The 19,124-nt window shown below is 46.4% G+C and overlaps 1 protein-coding gene and 1 non-coding gene across 3 annotated transcripts in view; one reads left to right on the top strand and one right to left on the bottom strand.

The window, feature by feature from the left end:
* Positions 1-19,124, top strand: part of Hasp (Hig-anchoring scaffold protein) — an 865,621-nt gene that overhangs the window by 552,796 nt on the left and 293,701 nt on the right. For both annotated transcript variants that reach the window (XM_050196742.2, XM_050196741.2), the window contains exon 5: positions 18,502-18,681. In XM_050196742.2, coding sequence (XP_050052699.1) covers positions 18,502-18,681 — 180 coding nt within the window. The remainder of the gene's footprint in view (positions 1-18,501; positions 18,682-19,124) is intronic.
* Positions 16,136-16,208, bottom strand: TRNAS-UGA (transfer RNA serine (anticodon UGA)). Its single transcript has one exon. It is a non-coding gene; the product is annotated as a tRNA-Ser (tRNA).

The raw sequence follows: 19,124 nt of genomic DNA, 5'->3' as shown, positions 1-19,124 counted from the left end.
GATCCAATGCAGGATGTTTGGACCATTATGGCTTCTCGGCAGAAGCAACACATATCTTTGGCCTTCTCTTCACGTAGTCGGCACTCCCGGTCTTACCAACCCGGGGGAAATCGGCAGTCGCCTTTTTGTGACCTCCTCTCCAACCTTTTTCTCCCTCTCTTACTTTGACATCTTTCCTATCTCCTGTTGGCTTTTCATCGTTTCTGAATTTTCAGGTGGCAAGGGTTAACCTTCTGTAGTATATCCAATATTGGGTATATAAAGCTATAGCGGCGATGCATAGCTGGCATCTGCAGGTACCTTCCAAACCTTGTAACGTCCCCTTCTTGGGATCGGTAGTGGGTGGCTGCGACTGCCGTTCGGATATTGGAAGGATATTATGGCAGAAGCATCTCCCCTTTCCAGATCGGCCTCTGAAAAGGGGCCGCACCGAAGTATCTTCTGAATTCACATTCCGAGTAAACCCAGGCACATTCATACGTTATCATATCTTACATTGCAAGGGAACGACCCCAATGCCAAATCTGTCCCATTTCTTGGTAGCGAAATGCCTGAAACAAAATATAGGAGAAGACTACAAAGCCTCTAAGATGACAAGTCGAGATATTCTGCTTGAAGTAAGAAAGAACAATTGCAAATGCTATACGATCTCACCAGCATTGGTGACATCAAAGTCACCATCTCTCCACACCGATCGCTAAACACAAGCAGGAGCGTGATCTCTACAGAAGGCTTCCAAAACTCGTGCGACGAAGAACTCTTGGAAGGGTTCCTAGAACAAGGTGTATTCACAGTCGAAAGAATAACAATTAGGCGAAACAACCAACAAATCCCAACCAAACATGTTATACTTACTTTTGGCATGAATATTCGCCGCAGTTCACTTGATGCAGGGTATGTAAAGATCAACTTAAGCTATTAAGATTAAGCTATTGCAATGGATCTATAAATGTAAGTTACATATTTCCACAGTGCCCAGCTCAAGTTGATACAGTACCCGAAACCCAAAAAGAAAAATGCCGCAAGTTAGAACCAACTATGGAAGGCAAGCATTATCTTTTCAAATAACCAATGCTCTAAACAGAAAAGATATGGAGGCAGACTTTAATAAAGGTGCACATACATTTAAGAAATACTGTAGGAAGTTTCTTGTGAACAGCTACATTATGTTTTCATTACTGTAAATTACCTCAAAAAGTGCTCTTTCTTCTCCCTTGCAATGCTCTTCTCAGCCACTGCAATTTTGATACATGGCTGTGAAATTGTGTTTGGTTTTTGTGTCTTGGTTTTTGTGATGAGTGCCATGGCTATGAATGATAATGTTAAACGTGCTGACTGGTAACTGAATTGCTGTGCTCTGTATGTATGTTGCAGACATTATGTTGCATATGTAACTATTTTGTACCAATTATTTGCTGCGATGTCTTCATATTCCAGAAGTGACTAGTCCCCTTTTAATATTGCCCGCTGTCTGAACCTATGACGTCTGTTTGACTGAACTTTGTTGTTGTATTTTGTCTGTGTATATTGTGCAAGGGGGCCGGGGCCCTTGCCAGGTGATCTGTCGCCTTTAGCCTCGGCCCCCTCTTACATTGTGTCTGAGGAAACAATAAAGAAAGAAAGAAAGAAAGAAACTTCAGGCCATACATGCTGAATTCAAGGTGGTGCTTCAATTGCTAGCGGTTCGGCTATGCGTCAAAATCATGTAGAGGCAAAGCAGCATGCGCAAGGTCTAGTGCCAATGATCACCTCTCGGACAACTACAAAGCTGCTGCACATTGCGCAAACTACAAAGGAGATCATGCAGCTTATTCGAAATCTTGTCCTTTCGGGACGGAAGAAAGAAATAATCGCATTCACGGTGAAAAAGAAGATCTCTTTCTATGAAGCAACGCTCTCTGACTTGCCTCAAACGAGCTATGCCAATGTGGTGCGGCAGAGGGCAGCGCCACATTTGTTTCAGGGCTCTACAGGGGTCACAGTAGTAACCCCATCAGCGGCCAGTGCTGCTCCATCATCATCCAAGGTGGGTCCACAGACAGCTGTTTCGCAGGGTCCAAAACTTAACCGAACTCCGAGGCCTGAGACACGCTTCTCAGCACCTAGTCCTTGATCCTCCAGCGCCTCGGACAAGGGTATGGTGGTAGATCCAAAAACCACGGCCTCGTCGACGCCAATAGTACACCGCTCCCTGGAGCGCGCTAAGGACAAACTTCTTATAATTTAGCCGAAAAAGGGACAATTAACCTAGACGGTTACCACCCTTGATTAGAGTAGTGATACTTTCATTACATGTTACCTATTACTTTTTAGCTCACACACTCATAAACAAACAGTTTTAATTGTTTGACAATGGCTTTCATCATACATTGGAATTGTTGAGGTCTGATGCATAATTTAGGTTACATCAAAGATATGATAGATAACTTCTCGCCAGTGACATTCTGTCTGCAAGAAACAAACCTAGGGCCCAACAATAGTCGAATTATTAAAGGTTTTACCATTGTGGGGGCGAAGGGACCGTGAACACTCTACCTATTTGTTAGGAGGAGTCGCCGTAGTCGTGCAGGCTCCTCCCGAAATGTTCAATACCTCTTTCGAGGCTGCAGCCATCACCGTCCTATCGCATAAAACCATCACGATTTGTTCACTGTACATTCCATCCCATACTCATTTTACTGCTAGACGCCTGGAAAATCTAGCACACCAGTTGGCGGAGCCTTTTGTTTCAGTAGGAGATTTTAATGCCTATCGTACCCTATGGGGAAGCGACAGAACTGACCAAAGAGAACAGCTTGTTGAAGATGTTATTCAATATAATAACATTTGTCTTTTAAGCTCAGATGCGCCATCCTATTTCAGAATTTAAAAAATGTTCACCCTTTGGGGCTTATCTTGTCCCACAACGATAATCATGTGTCTTGCCCGCACTTCCTTCCCTTAATGCTGCGAGCCCGGAGCTTCCATGTCACGAACATCTTGCACATTATCAGCGTAACACAGCATTCTCGACAGGAAAGTAGCGAGCGCCGAGTTTTCAAGAAAGGAAACGCAAGCAATGCAGCTGACAATTATTGTTGTGGACAAATATACATCCCAGAAGTTGCAGCCGTTTTAAGAGTGTTCTCGCCTACTTCACACACCTTTAATTGCATATGTGTTTAGCTTTTTGTTCACCATGTGTTTTTACTGATTTTAAATTGGAAGTTCTGAATACCTCATATAGCAGCGCTATTTACCTGATAACATCAAACTCGCATCATCACTACGCTTTATAAGTTTTAAACCACGTCGCTGGAAAATACACCTTGCTGACTGGCCGCTTTTTATGGTACATGCAAAACTCGAGCAAGTCTTTTTAAGTGAGCTAAGCGTTAACCAAATTAATGAAAAGTTCACTGCGGTTTTAATTTCAGCGGCTGAAAAGACAACACCTCAAGTATCCAGCCTTGTGCGCAAAAAACTCCTTGGTGGATACCTGAGTGCACAGAAGCTAAAAAACGACCAAATAGGGCCCGGCTAATCTTCCAAAGATACCCGGCCGATAGAAACCTCCTAGGCTTTTAACAGGCCAAATCCAAAGCACGATTTACGATATATTGTCACGAAGATAACTAAGACGGGCTCGCCGAAACAGAACAGCCTTCTTTTAATGATGGCTGACACCCAAAAAACACCGGGGCACAACTGCGCCCTTCGTCGTCTTCTCTCTGACGATCGGTGCCTGTAGTGGGCAGAGCTGACTTCTAGCGATTGGGACTCGTAGTGGGCAGCTTACTTCGCGTCATTACTCCGCGCGTGAAAAGCGACAGTCCCGGTCGCTGATCGGAGGGCGACAGAGGGCGCGGGAGAAAGTCTATGAGACGGACACGTCTTCGCGGGCGTATAGTACGGTTTGATTCGTACTACGTGGACAATCCAGGCTCGTGGCCGTCGTCGACTTCAGCTCATAGTAGTACTCTGAGGGACTAACTCGTAGTTCACGTCTCTGAGTCGCCTGGCGATCTTGTACGAGCCAAAGTATCTACGCAGTTTTTTCCGACGGCCCCTGATGACGGATGGGTGTCCAGGCCCAAACGTAGTCGCCGGGATTGTACTGGATGTTCCTTCGGCCACTGTTGTAATGGTGGGCGTCAGTACTCTGCTGGAGGCGGATGCGGTTGCGAGCAAGCTGTCGGGCTTCTTGGGCCTTCTGGACGATGTCGTCAGCATTGTTGCTTCTTTTTGTGTTATCGACCGGGAGCATGGCGTCTAAAGGTGTTGTTACGCAGCACCCATAAACCAGTTGAAATGGTGTGAATCGGGTGGTTTCCTGAACAGCCGTATTGTATGCGAATGTCACGTACGGTAAATGTAGGACGTAAAACATACGCGTACATCAAAGACTTCTTGACGGATCGTACCGCAAAGATTTCAATCGGAGAATCCAAATCGGAGGCGCTCAAACTAGGTAATGGGGGACTCCGCAGGGTTCAGTCCTATCTCCCTTTCTATTCAACGTGGCAATGATCGGTCTTCCTGCGAGACTCGAAAAGATAGAAGGACTCGGACACAGCCTATACGCGGATGACATCGCCCTTTGAGTGGCGGCTGGAAGCGATGGTCCTGTGGAAGAGATCCTTCAAATAGCAGTACACATGGTCGAAGACTACATCAGAGACAAGGGACTGATATGCTCCTCGCAAAAAACAGAACTTCTGCTCTATAGACCCACATGAAGGGGTCGAAAAAGCATTAGGGCATTGTGGTCACAGTAGAAGGCACCACGATACCGATAGTGGAGAGCCTGAGAATACTGGGACTCCGCATATCTGAAAACGGTCATAATGGAGAAACCATTAGACTACTAGACAATAGTGTTCAACAAACAATCAGACTAATAAAGCGGACATCTAACAGGCACTATGGCATGAAAGAGCACAATCTCATCCGATTAATAGAAACATTCGTAATCGGTCGTATTGTATATGTGCTCCCTTACCTAAAGCTATACGGTGCGGAGAAAGCCAAGATAGAATGCATTATTAGAAGGGCGAATAAGTAAGCCTTGGGACTTCCGGCAAATACGTCAAACGAGAAATCCTTGGCGCTCGGCGTGCACAACACACTAGACGAACTTACTGAGGCCCAGAGAGTAGCGCAGTATGAAAGACCCACACCGAGTTTGACGGGAAAACACATCTTAGATGACATCGGAATAACCTATGACGCACAGCCCGGAGTGCGGAGAGACATGCAAGGAAAATAAGGGAACATCTATCAATACCCCCAATCCCTAGAAACATGCACCCGGACTTTCAATCTTTTGTGGAGAGTGAGAGCTCTCCACAAAAGATTCCGTAGTACCAGGGACGTGGTCTTTGTGGACGCGGTGGAGTACGCGAATAGGCAGAGTATGTTGATAGTTGGTACGAGTCTAGAGGGTGACCGTAGAGTTAGTGGCACGGTAAAAATAGGGAAGGCCGAGGAGGCGGAGCAGGCTGCCTTAGCTCTGGCAGTAGCCTCCACGGAGGCTAATATCGTAGTAAGCGACTGCAAGAGAGCTGTCAAGAAGTATGCAAAAGGAAGAATCTCGCCAGAAGCGCTGGGAATTTTAAACAACTTTCCTGAAGATCGAGACATTCACATTATATGGCCACCCGCACACTCCTCCCTTCCCGGGATCGAAATGGCGCACAACCTGGCTTGAGAACTGACGGGCCGAGCAGGTGACACGCTACAAATACTGGGAACAGAGAGAGACCTGATGACCAGCTTTAACGAGAACACCAAACACTATAAATTGGGAAGGGCCCATTTCCCTCCAGCACACTCCTCGCTGAGTAGAGAGCAAGCGACGGCATGGCGCCTCTTACAAGTCGATGAGGATAGCAATAGGGGCTTGTTGGTACGGTATATCTTATTTTGTTATAGCGCAAGCTTGACAAGGACAACAGAAGGCACGTCTGACACACACAGCGAGAAATAAATCTGTTGTTGAAAGTTAGCGCTGTGTGTGTCAGATGTGCCTTCTGTTATCCTTGTCAAGCTTGCGCTATAACAAAATAAGATATGCCTCTTACAAACCGATACATATCCGAACCCGGTGGCCTACCACCGGTACTACCCGGACCTTTACACGGATAGATGTAGATTCTGTCAAGAAAGGGTTGACCTACAACATATCGTTTGGGCTTGTCCTCGGACACCCACACAAAATAAAATAAACAAGACCAGGGAGCAGTGGGAGACCGCGTTGCTCAGCTGTGCACCGGAAGACCAGCTCAAGGCTATCCAGCAGGCCGAAGACGCCGCCAGGGCCCAAAGGCTCGAGGCCGTCATCTAGGTAGAGAGGCCTAGGTCTCAATCCTGCTGTCCACAAATAAAGTTTCTTTCTTAATAAAGGGAAAATCAGACATCCACCCGTTCGTAGCAATTGCTACAAAGGAAACCCATACGGCTTCTTCGAAAAAAAAGCCTCACAGTTGAAGAAAAATTCGTCCTGGTCCGGGAATCGGACCCGGGACCACCGCCTTTCCGGGGCAGCCGGTCTACCATCTGAGCTAACCAGGCGGCTAGCAGATGGCAGGGCGAAGTCGAATTTGTCGACAACACGAAGCAAAGCAAGTGTTTGACGTAGTAGTTCTGCGGAAACCCGCAAGGTGGAGAGAAGTAATTTATAAAGGGAAAATCAGACATCCACCCGTTCGTAGCAATTGCTACAAAGGAAACCCATACGGGTTCCTCGAAAGAAAGGCCTCACAGTTGAAGAAAAGTTCGTCCTGGTCCGGGACTCAAACCCGGGACCACCACCTTTCCGGGGCGGTGGTCCCGGTGGTCCCGTACCGCGTTAGGTAGTCCGTTGCGACGACTATCCATTTGTTGCCTGCGGACGACGTAGGGAATGGACCGAGAACGTCCTTTCCAACCTGTTGAAACGGTGCGGGAGGAGGGTGCAGGGGTTGCAGAAGACCAGCAGGTTTCAAAGGTGGAACCTTGCGCCGCTGACAATCACGGCAGCTCCTCACGTAGCGCTGAATGGACGAGAACAGCCGCGGCCAGTAATACTTGTGGCGTATGCGCGCTAACGTCCTGGCGAAGCCTAAGTGTCCGGCACATGGGTCGTCATGACACGCTTGGAACACTTCTTCGCGCAGTGAAACTGGGACGACGAAAAGGAACGTTTCTTGGCTCTTTTCGGAGTTCTTTTTGTAGATAACATTGTTGCGGAGGCAGTAAGAAGTCTGCCCTCGTGACATTGGTCGTGGGACAACAACGTCGGCTTTCTGGAGGTACAGGATGAGGGGAAGCAATGTACTGTCCACACGTTGGAGGTCAGCCATTTCGACAGTGTCTACCACACCAAGAAACGGGAAGTCTTGCTCTAAATCACTTGGCTTCAAAAGTATAGGTGCACGTCAGAGGCTGTCGGCGTCACGGTGCTTCTGTCCGGATCTATAAACCACTGTGACGTCGTACTCCTGAAGGCGGAGGCTCCAACGAGCGAGGCACCCTGCAGGGTCCCTAAGAATCACAAGCCAGTACAGTGAGTGGTGGTCACTTACTACTCGAAAAGCTCGGCCGTACAGGTAGGGTCGGAACTTGCCGATGGCCCAAACGACGACGAGACACTCCTTTTCAGTCGTGGAATAGTTGACCTCCGCCTTTGTCAGACTGCGGCTGGCGTAGGCCTCGTTCGGCGCCATCTTGCCACTGGACGAGTATGGCACCGATCCCCACGTTGCTGGCGTCTGTGTGTATTTCTGTGTCAGCCTTATCGTTGAAATGCGCGAGTACAGGGGCTGTTTGTAGTCGCTTCCGCAATTCTGTAAATGCTGATTGTTGCTCGCCCGTCCACTCGAAGGGTACATCTTGGCGTGTTAAACTCGTTAATGGTTCAGCGATCCTTGAAAATCATTCGACAAAACGAAGATAGTAAGCGCAGAGACCTAAGAAGCGTTGAACTGCCTTCTTGTCAGTTGGACGCGGAAACTCTGCGACGGCAGCTAGCTTCTCGGGGTCTGGCCGAACACCGCGAAGGCTGACTACGTGTCCGAGAAACTTGAGCTCCTGAAAGCCAAAATGACATTTCTCAGGCTTGATAGTCAGATTTGCTTTGCCGATGGCGTTGAGTACGTGCTTGAGTCGTTCTAGATGTTCATCAAACATCCTCGAAAACACCGCAACGTTGGCTAAGTAGGCTAAGCACGTCTGCCATTTCATTCCAGAGAGAACAGTGTCCATCATCCGCTGAAACTTGGCAGGTGCGGAACACAGGAAGAATGGGAGGACTTTAAATTATTATAATCCATCAGACGTCACAAATGCTGTTTTTTCGCGGTCGCGCTCATCTACTTCGATCTGCCAGTACCCTGACTTAAGATCCAAAGAGGTGAAAAATTGGGCGTGGCGTAGATGGTCCAGAGCGTCATTGATCCGTGGCCGGGGATAAACGTCGCTTTTGGTGACATGGTTAGGACGTCGATAGTCTAGACAGAAGCGCAGTGTATTGTCCTTCTTTTTAACCAACACGACGGGGGACGCCCGTGGACTTATGGACGGCTGAATCACGTCATCATTGATCATCTCTTGAACCAGGCGCTTTATCACCTCCCTTTCCATAGGCGAAACGCGATACGGATGTTGAAGAACGGGGCGTGCTGACTCGTCCGTAGGAATACGATGTTTCGCAACGGAGGTGCGCCGTACTTTAGACTCGGTAGAGAAGCAGGCAGAGAAGTCATTGACAAGGTCGAGTAGTTGCTGTTTCTGTCTTTCCGATAAGCCGGAGCTAATCTGAATGCGATCGCTCAGGTTAACCGCTTCCAATGAATTAGGCGAAGCAGTTCCGAGCGAGGTGATATCTGTGAGGGCAGCAATTTCATGGAGGAAATATGCCAACCTCGATATGTAAAGATTCCCTTTGATCAGTTTATTCCGCAAAACTTCAATCGAATGAAGTCGCTACTCTGATACCTGTCCCTGTAGCATACCAAGCATACTCCTATATGATTGCAATCGATGTTACCTTCTGCTCATCATCATCATCATCATCATCATCATCATCATCATCATCATCATCAGCCTGGTTATGCCCACTGTAGGAGGGCAAAGGCCTCTCCCATACTTCTCCAACTACCCCGGTCATGTACTAATTGTGGCCATGTTGTCCCTGCAAACTTCTTAATCTCATCCGCCCACCTAACTTTCTGCCGACCTCTGCTACGCTTTCCTTCCCTTGGAATCCATTCCGTAACTCTTAATGACCATCGGTTATCTTCCCTCCTCATTACGTGTCCTGCCCATGCCCATTTCTTTTTCTCGATTTCATTAACACGCGTTTGTTCCCTCACCCAATCTGCTCTTTTCTTATCCCTTAACGTTACACCTATCATTCTTCTTTCCATAGCTCGTTGTGTCGTCCTCAATTTAAGTAGAACTCTTTTCGTAATCCTCCAGGTTTCTGCGCCGTGCGTGAGTACTGGTAAGACGCAGCTGTTATAAACTTTTCTCTTGAGGGATAATGGCAACCTGCTGTTCATGATCTGAGAATGCCTGCCAAACGCATGCCAGCCCATTCTTATTCTTCTGATTATTTCAGTCTCATGATCCGGATCCGTAGTCACTACCTGTCCTAAGTAGATGTATTCTCTTACCACTTCCAGTGCCTCACCACCTATTGTAAACTGATGTTCCCTTCCGAGACTGTTAAACATTACTTTAGTTTTTTGCAGATTAATTTTTAGACCCACCCTTCGGCTTTGCCTCTCCAGGTCAGTGAGCATGCATTGCAGTTGGTCCCCTGAGTTACTAAGCAAGGCAATATCATCAGCGAATCGCAAGTTACTAAGGTATTCTCCATTAACTCTTATCCCCAATTCTTCCCAATCCAGGTCTCTGAATACCTCCTGTAAACACGCTGTGAATAGCATCGGAGAGATCGTATCTCCTTGCCTGACGCCTTTGTTTATTGGGATTTTGTTGCTTTCTTTATGGAGGACTACGGTGGCTGTGGAGCCGCTATAGATATCTTTCAGTATTTTTACATACGGCTCGTCTACACCCTGATTCCGCAATGCCTCCATGACTGCTGCGGTTTCGACTGAATCAAACGCTTTCTCGTAATCAATGAAAGCTATATATAAAGGTTGGTTATATTCCGCACATTTTTCTATCACCTGATTGATAGTGTGAATATGGTCTATTGTTGAGTAGCCTTTACGGAATCCTGCCTGGTCCTTTGGTTGACGGAAGTCTAAGGTGTTCCTGATTCTATTTGCAATTACCTTAGTAAATACTTTGAAGGCAACGGACAGTAAACTGATCGGTCTATAATTTTTCAAGTCTTTGGTGTCCCCTTTCTTATGGATTAGGATTATATTAGCGTTTTTCCAAGATTCCAGTACGCTCGAAGTCCTGAGGCATTGCGTATACAGGGTGGCCAGTTTCTCTAGAACAATCTGCCCACCATCCTTCAACAAATCTGCTGTTACCTGATCCTCCCCAGCTGCCTTCCCCCTTTGCACAGCTCCCAAGGCTTTCTTCACTTCTTCCGGTGTTACCTGTGGGATTTCGAATTCCTCTAGACTATTCGCTCTTCCATTATCGTCATGGGTGCCACTGGTACTGTATGGTACTGGCACTGGTACTTCTGCTCATATCGTGCCGTGAATGTCGAGATTTAAGTTTTTACCGTGAACGATTGGTTTACTTCTCACATACCATGAACGGGTGATGATGCGTAACGCACTTCATTTCTGACGGCAAACTAGGAAGATTTGCTATCCCTTTGCGCTAGCAGCCTTCATAAGAACAACGTTCCCTTCTTTTGAATTGTAGCCAGGGTATATGTGCACGTGGTAGCGAAGCTTCCGTAGAAGCCTATATGTCCAGAACATGGCTCATTATGTAGTGGAGGCTGTGTTCCTTGATTGCCTGACAAAATGTTTGTAATTTCCTTCGACGAGATGGTATTTTGGTCGTAAATTTGCGCGCTCTTCGCTAGAAATTTAGTTTTCTTGCTGGAGGGAGGGATGAGGGTGTTATTAGAGTTGCTATCATGCGCCTTCTAGTGGTTACGGTGGGCTGCATATGGAGCTGTTTTGTGGCCACATCGTAGTATCGTAGATCGTAGATACGCCGTTGTAAACATTGTTTCCAGAGCACCTTTCGAGGGACGAATTAGAGGAAAGAAAATATGAGGTATCCCAATCAGCGCACCTCTAAACTAGTGCTAGTTGTCGCGGTGACGGCTTCAACCTATGGAAGAAACAAATCAAGTTTTTCTCATCAAACTTTCTAAAAAAAATGCAGCCTCTTAGTCTGGCTGGAAAGTGCTACCGACAGCTAACGTGTTGAGTCCCTTGATAAGCAAGCAACTACATCGCTGAATTTCTGGTGTGGTCAAAGTAGGAGAAGTAGGTAATTGAAAGAAATCGTGCTAAAGGCGATTAGGGTACATTATATAATGGGAATAATGGCGTTGGCCGTGTTGGTAGCTACAAACAGTTTCACATTCATACTATAGCATTTCGCCAATCGAGCAAGGGCACCTTCTTTGTGTTTGAGGTTTGTGCAAGGCTACAGAAGGTAGCGAAACAGGCATCGTCGCACGCAAGGCCTAAAGAAATCGATGCAAAATGCGCATTAGTCGCTTTTACGCAAGAACACTTGGTGCCCAGTATTCATCAGCGGCCAACCTTTTTATTACAAGAAAAGTCTTTTTAGGTGTCATTGTTATTTGCAACCTCTCTTGGGGGACTGATGTTTCTCACCTCATGAAGAGCAAACTTACACCTATTGTTCACGTTTTCAAATTCATCACTCGTAAAACACGGGCATCATCAGTAGACTCCATGCTTCAGCTGTACAGAGTACTTTTTATTGAATTTATGCGATATAGCTCTCCTCTGCTGTTCAACACCGACCATTCAAATCTCCCAGCATTTCAGGGCGTGAACGCACAGACACTCCGCGTTTCCCACGGCTTTCTGCGACGTGCTTGTACAGCTGGAACAGTTATCGTAGCTCGAGGCCATTCATCATGACGTACATCGGCATTGACACTCTGAAGGGACATGTTCGTTACATTTTCCATGGATGAAGTCGAACCATCTTGCTTGTTTGCCAGAACAAAGCCCACAGGCGTCATTTTCCCGCATCTTCAACACTCGTGACACCCTCTATGCCATCAGATTTGCGCCTCTCTGTCCCAGGGATACGAAACAAGACTTACCGGCCTATTTTAACTTGAAGCATGCTATTTTCATTATTAATGCGATTAGCATTCTTAGGGTACTTGACGTACTTTCGGGGGTCTGTCTGTCTGTCTGTCTGTCTGTCTGTCTGTCTGTCTGTCTGTCTGTCTGTCTGTCTGTCTGTCTGTCTGTCTGTCTGTCTGTCTGTCTGTCTGTCTGTCTGTCTGTCTGTCTGTCTGTCTGTCTGTCTGTCTGTCTGTCTGTCTGTCTAACCATATTCCCGCCAACTTTGGTCACTGGCTAGTCCGTGGTTTAATGGGCTGCAGTTATGAGGGAATAGGGTCAGAAACCTACCGTCGGACGAACTTGGATCACTGGGTAGATGGCACAGGGTTTGTGCCGCTCTTAAATGAATCTCTTTCACGCCCACTTGGGTCCCTCGGTATGGTGCACTGGGTATGTAGCACTGGGCATGTGCCCCTTTTCAATGAACATCTTTGATGCCAACTTGAAGCACTGCGTATGTGCTACATGGTCAGTGCCACTCTTCAACAAACTACTTTGAAGCCAACTTGGACAAATGGTTATGCACCATTGCTTATGTGCCACTCTTCAATGACAAAAGAGATCCTTTAAAATTTCCCCGCAGCTCGCTGGAATTGAACTTGCGCTACGCGCAGACTTCGTGGCGGCGCCGCTAGATGACGCAGCATGCACAGTGTGAAGGGCTAGAGAGGAGCCTGAGTGCATTCACTTTTCGGTGTTGGAAATACTGTATGTCGCTACATTTCTTCAGTGCTCATCGTAATAACATTGAGATTCATCATGAGATGGGTTCTGCCTTATTCTTGCACGCTTTCTGCTGGGATCAATGCACTGATGGTTCTTCCACTAAGACCAGCTCTACCGGTGCAGTGACTACACTGTAAAGACCGATAAAGAACAAATACAGAATTTCTCACCTCACGACATCGACTGGTTCGGAGTTTGTTGCCCTAGAAGGTGCCATTGATTATATTTTAACAACTGCCTATATAGAGCTAGGGGCAATATTATGCGACTCAATCACACTACAGTATATTTTGTCAGCTGCTCATCGCGCGACCTGTGGACAACCTGTGTCGGAGATACGAGAAGCGTGCAACGATGTGATGGCGAAAGGGCACAGCGTTGTCTTTCAGTGGCTGCTAAGTCATTGCTGTGTCTCCACCAACGAACTCGCCGACGAAGCAGCTCTAACAGCACAGGAAAGAATACGGTTAGTTTTTATACATTTCTCAAGAATTGATGCAGCCCAGCACATAAGCAAGATAGACATGACATTAAAAAGGCGCTCACCTAATTTTATTTGCCATTGTTCGCATTTACTCGACCCTGTTACCGAAGTGAAAGCAATACCTTGTCGCTCGCGGGTGGGCGTTACCCTGCACACACTAATTCCTACTAGGAATGACTGAAAGCGCCGATTGCAATCTTTGGTTGTGAAGAAACTGTATGACACATTCTATACGTTACTCCCCGTCCTTTGAAGACGAAAGGCTTGCCCTCAGTACCGCTCTAAACCAGCTAGACGGAAGAAATTTCTCGTTGAATAAAACCTTGGGACCATAGTCTACGCATATACCAGCTGCAGAAGGCCACAAGAGCGCTGCTGCAATTCCTGAAGGCAATCTGACTGAGCGACCCTCTGCGACAGAGCGGTGAGAATTCCTTTACGTTGTTGACTCCAACATACATAAACTCTTGAGTTTCTCTTTTTCTCCTAATCTTTTCCTCTCCTTGCTCTCACAAGTGCAGGGTAGCCAACGGCGCTCAATCTTGGTCAACCTCCCTGCCTTTCGTTCATTCTTTTCTCTATCTCGTTTGTCTGCAAATGAAGTTGCTTGGTCACCTGCGTACTTTCGCTTTTAACCAGCGACAACTGCTCATTCAGCGTTTGATGAGTTGATTAAAAAATGGGAATTTTGACTCTGGTCAGCGCCGCTCGGAACAGCACTCGCAGCGGCTCGCATCGTCATTTGGGAGCACATCAACAAGCGCCAAAAGCATAAAACGAAGCAGACGCTGCGTGCACATACGCGGCATGTACGACCATCGGGGACATATAGGTGAAGAGCGGGGAACAGAAAAAAGGCATTCCTAGCTCGCCATGTCTCTTCCTACCATGCCGTCGCCCTCCCGCCCGCACCTCTGGGGAATATCCCATACTTTACGCATTCCTCGACATGGACAAAATTCTTCTGCCGCTGTCCATGATTTCCGTGTAGTACATTTTGTCCCTCTCCCTCCGGATAATAAAAAAGAATAAAAACACTCGTTTTTTGTGCATTCATTTCTCTTAACTTTCTGCGTGCTTGCTATCTGTTGAGCAAAAGCAAGGAGCAGTATAAGCAGCTCTGGCGCTGGTAATGGTGTTCCCGCTCAAAACTAGGGCTAGAACGAAAGGATAGGAGCATGGCTTAGAGAGAAAAAAAAGCAGGTACGATAATGCAGGAACATACCACTTCTACTGGGAAATGAGTGCAGCTGTATGTGTCTACACTTCGCGCTTCTTGATTTGTGGTGTTGCTCCGCTCGCTTCTTGTGCACCTTCCCCAGAGCATTTCTTTCTTCTTCTTTGTTTTATGGTTACTAAGGGCTTCCTTCTTTATTCCTTAGTTCGAAGTCTGCCGCGTCTATAGAATGTATGGTGCCCATGGTCTGTCTGAAATGATTGCAAAACTACCTAGTAGAAATGAAAGGCGAGGAAACCGTAGGTGGAGGGGTCTTATTCGAATGGCCGTATGGTTTCTAATTTTCCATCCGCCGGGTGTTAGAAGAACAGCCCCTAACTTCTGAAGTCGTTTTCTAGATCTATACAAAAGGCATTTCTCGTAGGTTCGGCAGAGTAAGAATTCTGGAAAACAAGTTATTGCTTGCGTTCCATTCTGCTTGCTTATTCGGGCTTCGTTCAATCGTTGTCCATGTTCTCGTATTGCTTGCTCGGGAAAGCGTTCCTTTTCTTCAATGTGTGCGTGTATGCATGGCCATTGAGAGGGTTTGTGCGCACGTGTGCACCTCGTGGGCTATTTGCTTTTCCGATATTTTTCTCACTTTTTCGCATCACGTTCCATCGCTCACTCTGTGTGGAAGAAGGGAAAGTGGTAATGAAAAGCGTCGCTCCAAAACTGTGCCAGAAGGAGGCAGTACAAGAAAAAGGTAGAACACAGAAAATAAAGCACAATTTAGCAGCTGCGATCATTTGTTCTGTTTTTTCCTGTAATAGACCGCATGGGTCTTTGGGCACCTCTTCGCCACCTCCAATGTGATATTTTTTTTTCTTTCAGCGAGGGTTTGATTGTACTGTGCGAGGTATGACATTCTTTAAGAAGTAAGACTATTTTAGGTATTATTCCTAAACTATTCTCTTGGGCGGATTTCTGAGTTTCCTATCGTGATAGTGCAAGCGGAATTCCTTTAAAAAAGTGAAGGAAAGGCTGGTTGTTCTTTCTTCTTTTTTCGTTCGTCATATAGCGATAGGGGTTGGGGGAGGGAGTTACAAATGGAGAGCGTCCTGCGATGTTCAAATGTCTAGTTCGCACATTCATATCATAAGAAAAAAAATTATATTATGGGGTTTTACGTGCCACAACCACTTTCTGATTATGAGGCACGCCGTAGTGGAGGATTCCGGAAATTTCGACCACCTGGGGTTCTTTAACGTGCACCTAAATCTAAGTACACGGGTGTTTTCGCGATTCGCCCCCATCGAAACGCGGCCGCCGTGGCCGGGATTCGATCCCGCGACCTCGTGCTCAGCAGCCCAACACCATAGCCACTGAGCAACCACGGCGGGTTCATATCATAAGAAGCCAACAAACACTGACACCAAGGACAACATAGGGGAAATTACTTGGGCTTAATAAATGAAATAAAGAATCGATAAATTAATGGAAATTAAAGTGGATGAAAAAACAACTTGCCGCAGGTGGGAACCGAACCCATAATCTTCGCATTTCACGTGCGATGCTCTGCCAATTGAGCTACCGCGGCGCCGTTTCCCCATCCTCTTTCTTGGGTATTTATGTGTCCTAGTAGAACCCCGGCAGTGTTAGCCAGCGCCACCACTCACAGACCTTGGCGGCGGACGTGGAACGTCCTTTTTGCCGCAGGCGTCACGAGAACGTGATCTTTTTGGGTCAAGGCAACTGGTCAATAAACCCCCACATGATACCTGAAGGCATCAATTTTGCCGGATTCGAGACCCTCGTTATGTAATAAACCAGAAGAAACGGGGCTAACCAAGCGCCTGATTTTTATTAGTCATATCATAAGAAGCCAACAAACAGTGACACCAAGGACAACATAGGGGAAATTACGTGTGCTTAATGAATGAAATAAAGAGTCTATAAATTAATGGAAATTGAAGTGGAGGGGGGTTAGTTAATGAAAATAAAGAAAGTAAAGAGAGGAAAAGAGGTACTATCAATGCGAACACGTGCGGTTGTACATCACTTCATGCCTACAATCGATCACTGAGGCCAGTCGATTTCATGAACCGCAGCAATGTCCGCGTTGCTTTGTAAGCCTGCTGCACATGGGGCCATGGACCAAGAATATTTGTTTCTGAAAATGGTCTGTTATCTATTCGGTTTACCACATTCCGAAGAACGTCGTGTTCGATGTCATAACATTCACAAAAAGAATTCACAAAGAAACTCCTTTGGGAGTTAAGTATGCGTAAGCATTTTGCCGTTTGCTCATCTCTACGCAGCCCGGTGTCATTATCAATGTAATGAGACTTGAGCCGACCAGTATAAACCCTTATCAACCCTTGTGGGTCGTTATGTCAACGTTATCTGGCTAGATCTGACCCTTATGAAATCTTATCGGTTATTACGGTTATTATCAACCTTGTCGGACTCGATCCAAGCCTTATCAACCCCTATCAGTCGCTATCAACCTTATCGGAATCGAGCTGCTTCTTATGAACCCTTGTCTGTCCTTATCCACCTTATCGGACATTTCATTTCATTTCTTCCATTTATTTTCACCTTAAAGGCTAGGAGGCATTACATAAGGCATTACATTACATTACATTACATTACACATGATCCGATTAAGAGAGATAAGGGCTTATATTGGTCGGGACAATTATGATAAGGTTAATAAGCACCGATAAGGGCTTATAAGGGTCGGAATAAGCCCGATAAGGTGTTGCGTGTGTTCGCGGGCTTCTTTCACGCTCGGAAAAGCACTTTTATGCCGAACGTATTGAGCAGGAGAAAATTGTATCGGGAGTTCTCATGTTGCTCTACGAGTTTCTCACTGATACCTTTAATCTAATTATACTATTTGAGAATTTGATTAATTAGTTAAGACTAATTAGGTAATTGGGCGGCATACAAAAAATAATCTGAGTTCCTCCAAGCGACGGCAAACAACATTACATTTGTTCTGTACAGCTACGTGGCATCTGCATATTTTTAAATCTTGGTGCATGATAGTTGGGACACCATATATATATATATATATATATATATATATATATATATGTATGTATATATATTGTGCGCGTGTATGTGCGTTTGTATCAAAGTCCGGACTCCAACCGAAACACTGGGAGAAAGTAGAGATTTCACACGTTCGTCCGTTCCTTCTAAATGCTTACATATATTTAGTATAGGATGTCCCAGCTAGCGTTAGCCAAGCTGTTCAACAACAACAACAAAAAAAGGAGAGATTAAAAAAAAAACACAGTGCAAGTCACGATTTTAAGACATACTGTATTCCATTGTCAGACATGTGATGACTGAACACAGTACATCATATAATTATATCCTGCATCGTGATTTCTTACTATCTTCTTTTTCGTCCCACAGCTTCGCTACCATTAGCTGGGATACAAGGTATAAGGAGAAAAGAGGCCACCAGCACGAAAGAACGAACTTTGCTATAAAATAAAGTTGCTATTTTCGTGAGTATGGCCGCTTCTTCCTCTTATATACAGTATCGCACTGCTATCACGAAGCCTGGTTCAATAGCGTCATTTATTTCTTCTATAGAAGCGAACGACGAGCAATGATGTATTCATCAGCACCCGGGGAGGGGGGGGGGGGGGGGGAGAGAGAGCGGAAGAGCAAATGAAGCGATCAGAGAACACTGAATGCTTAATCTTTTCCAGACATTTCTTTTTTATTTCTCCCACGACTTCGTGGGCATTGACAGGTGGCCGTAATTAACCCTCTCCCGGGACGTTACTCTGAGCGGCAGCGAAAACCGTGCTGGCAGCTGACGAGCAGCTGACTTGACTCGAGCGCTCTTCCCCCGTTCTTACAATTTGCAGATTTAAACTGCGACGAGCTAGAGCCCCTGGAGAACGGCCAGTTCCGGGTGAGCGGCGACTACTTCGGGGCGCGCGTCTACTACGAGTGCGCCGAGAATTTCTGGATGTCCGGCCCCAAGGAGCGCATGTGCCAGGGAGACGGTCGCTGGAGCGGCCGAGCGCCCGAGTGCAAGAAGCAACGTGAGTGCTGCGCCTTTTACCCACGATGCATGAACACGTGCAGCTGTAGCACGTTAGGTTTTAGCCCAGCTGCCTGTTGCCATTTCTTTTGAGCGGGATGTGCAGTTCTTTCAGTGTTATCGCACCAGCTTGATGAGCTATGCAGCGAAGCATTGCCGCAGGTGATGTGGTAGCCGTTCGTCTGAGGCTCCCGAGAACTTCCGGTCGCAGGTGTTTACATTCAACACTACTGTGAAAATAAGTGCGCTTTCTGCGCCACTCAGCTTGAATGCGTACTGTAAGTTCATTGAGTCGTTCAAAAACAAGTATAGCTCCGCATGCGTGAACGTCACACATATGGTCTGCAGTGTCATCCACGTGCTGATTTTATTATAAAAGTGTGATTACTTGTATGTGAAAAGTCTTTTCTGCAGTGCGGAAAGCAGTATTAGTGTCTTACAACA

Source organism: Dermacentor andersoni, chromosome 1 (genome assembly GCF_023375885.2).
Source record: "Dermacentor andersoni chromosome 1, qqDerAnde1_hic_scaffold, whole genome shotgun sequence".
Lineage (NCBI taxonomy): Eukaryota > Metazoa > Arthropoda > Arachnida > Ixodida > Ixodidae > Dermacentor > Dermacentor andersoni.
The sequence above is the reverse complement of the archived record's forward strand: the minus strand, read 5'-3'. Positions and strand labels throughout refer to the sequence as shown.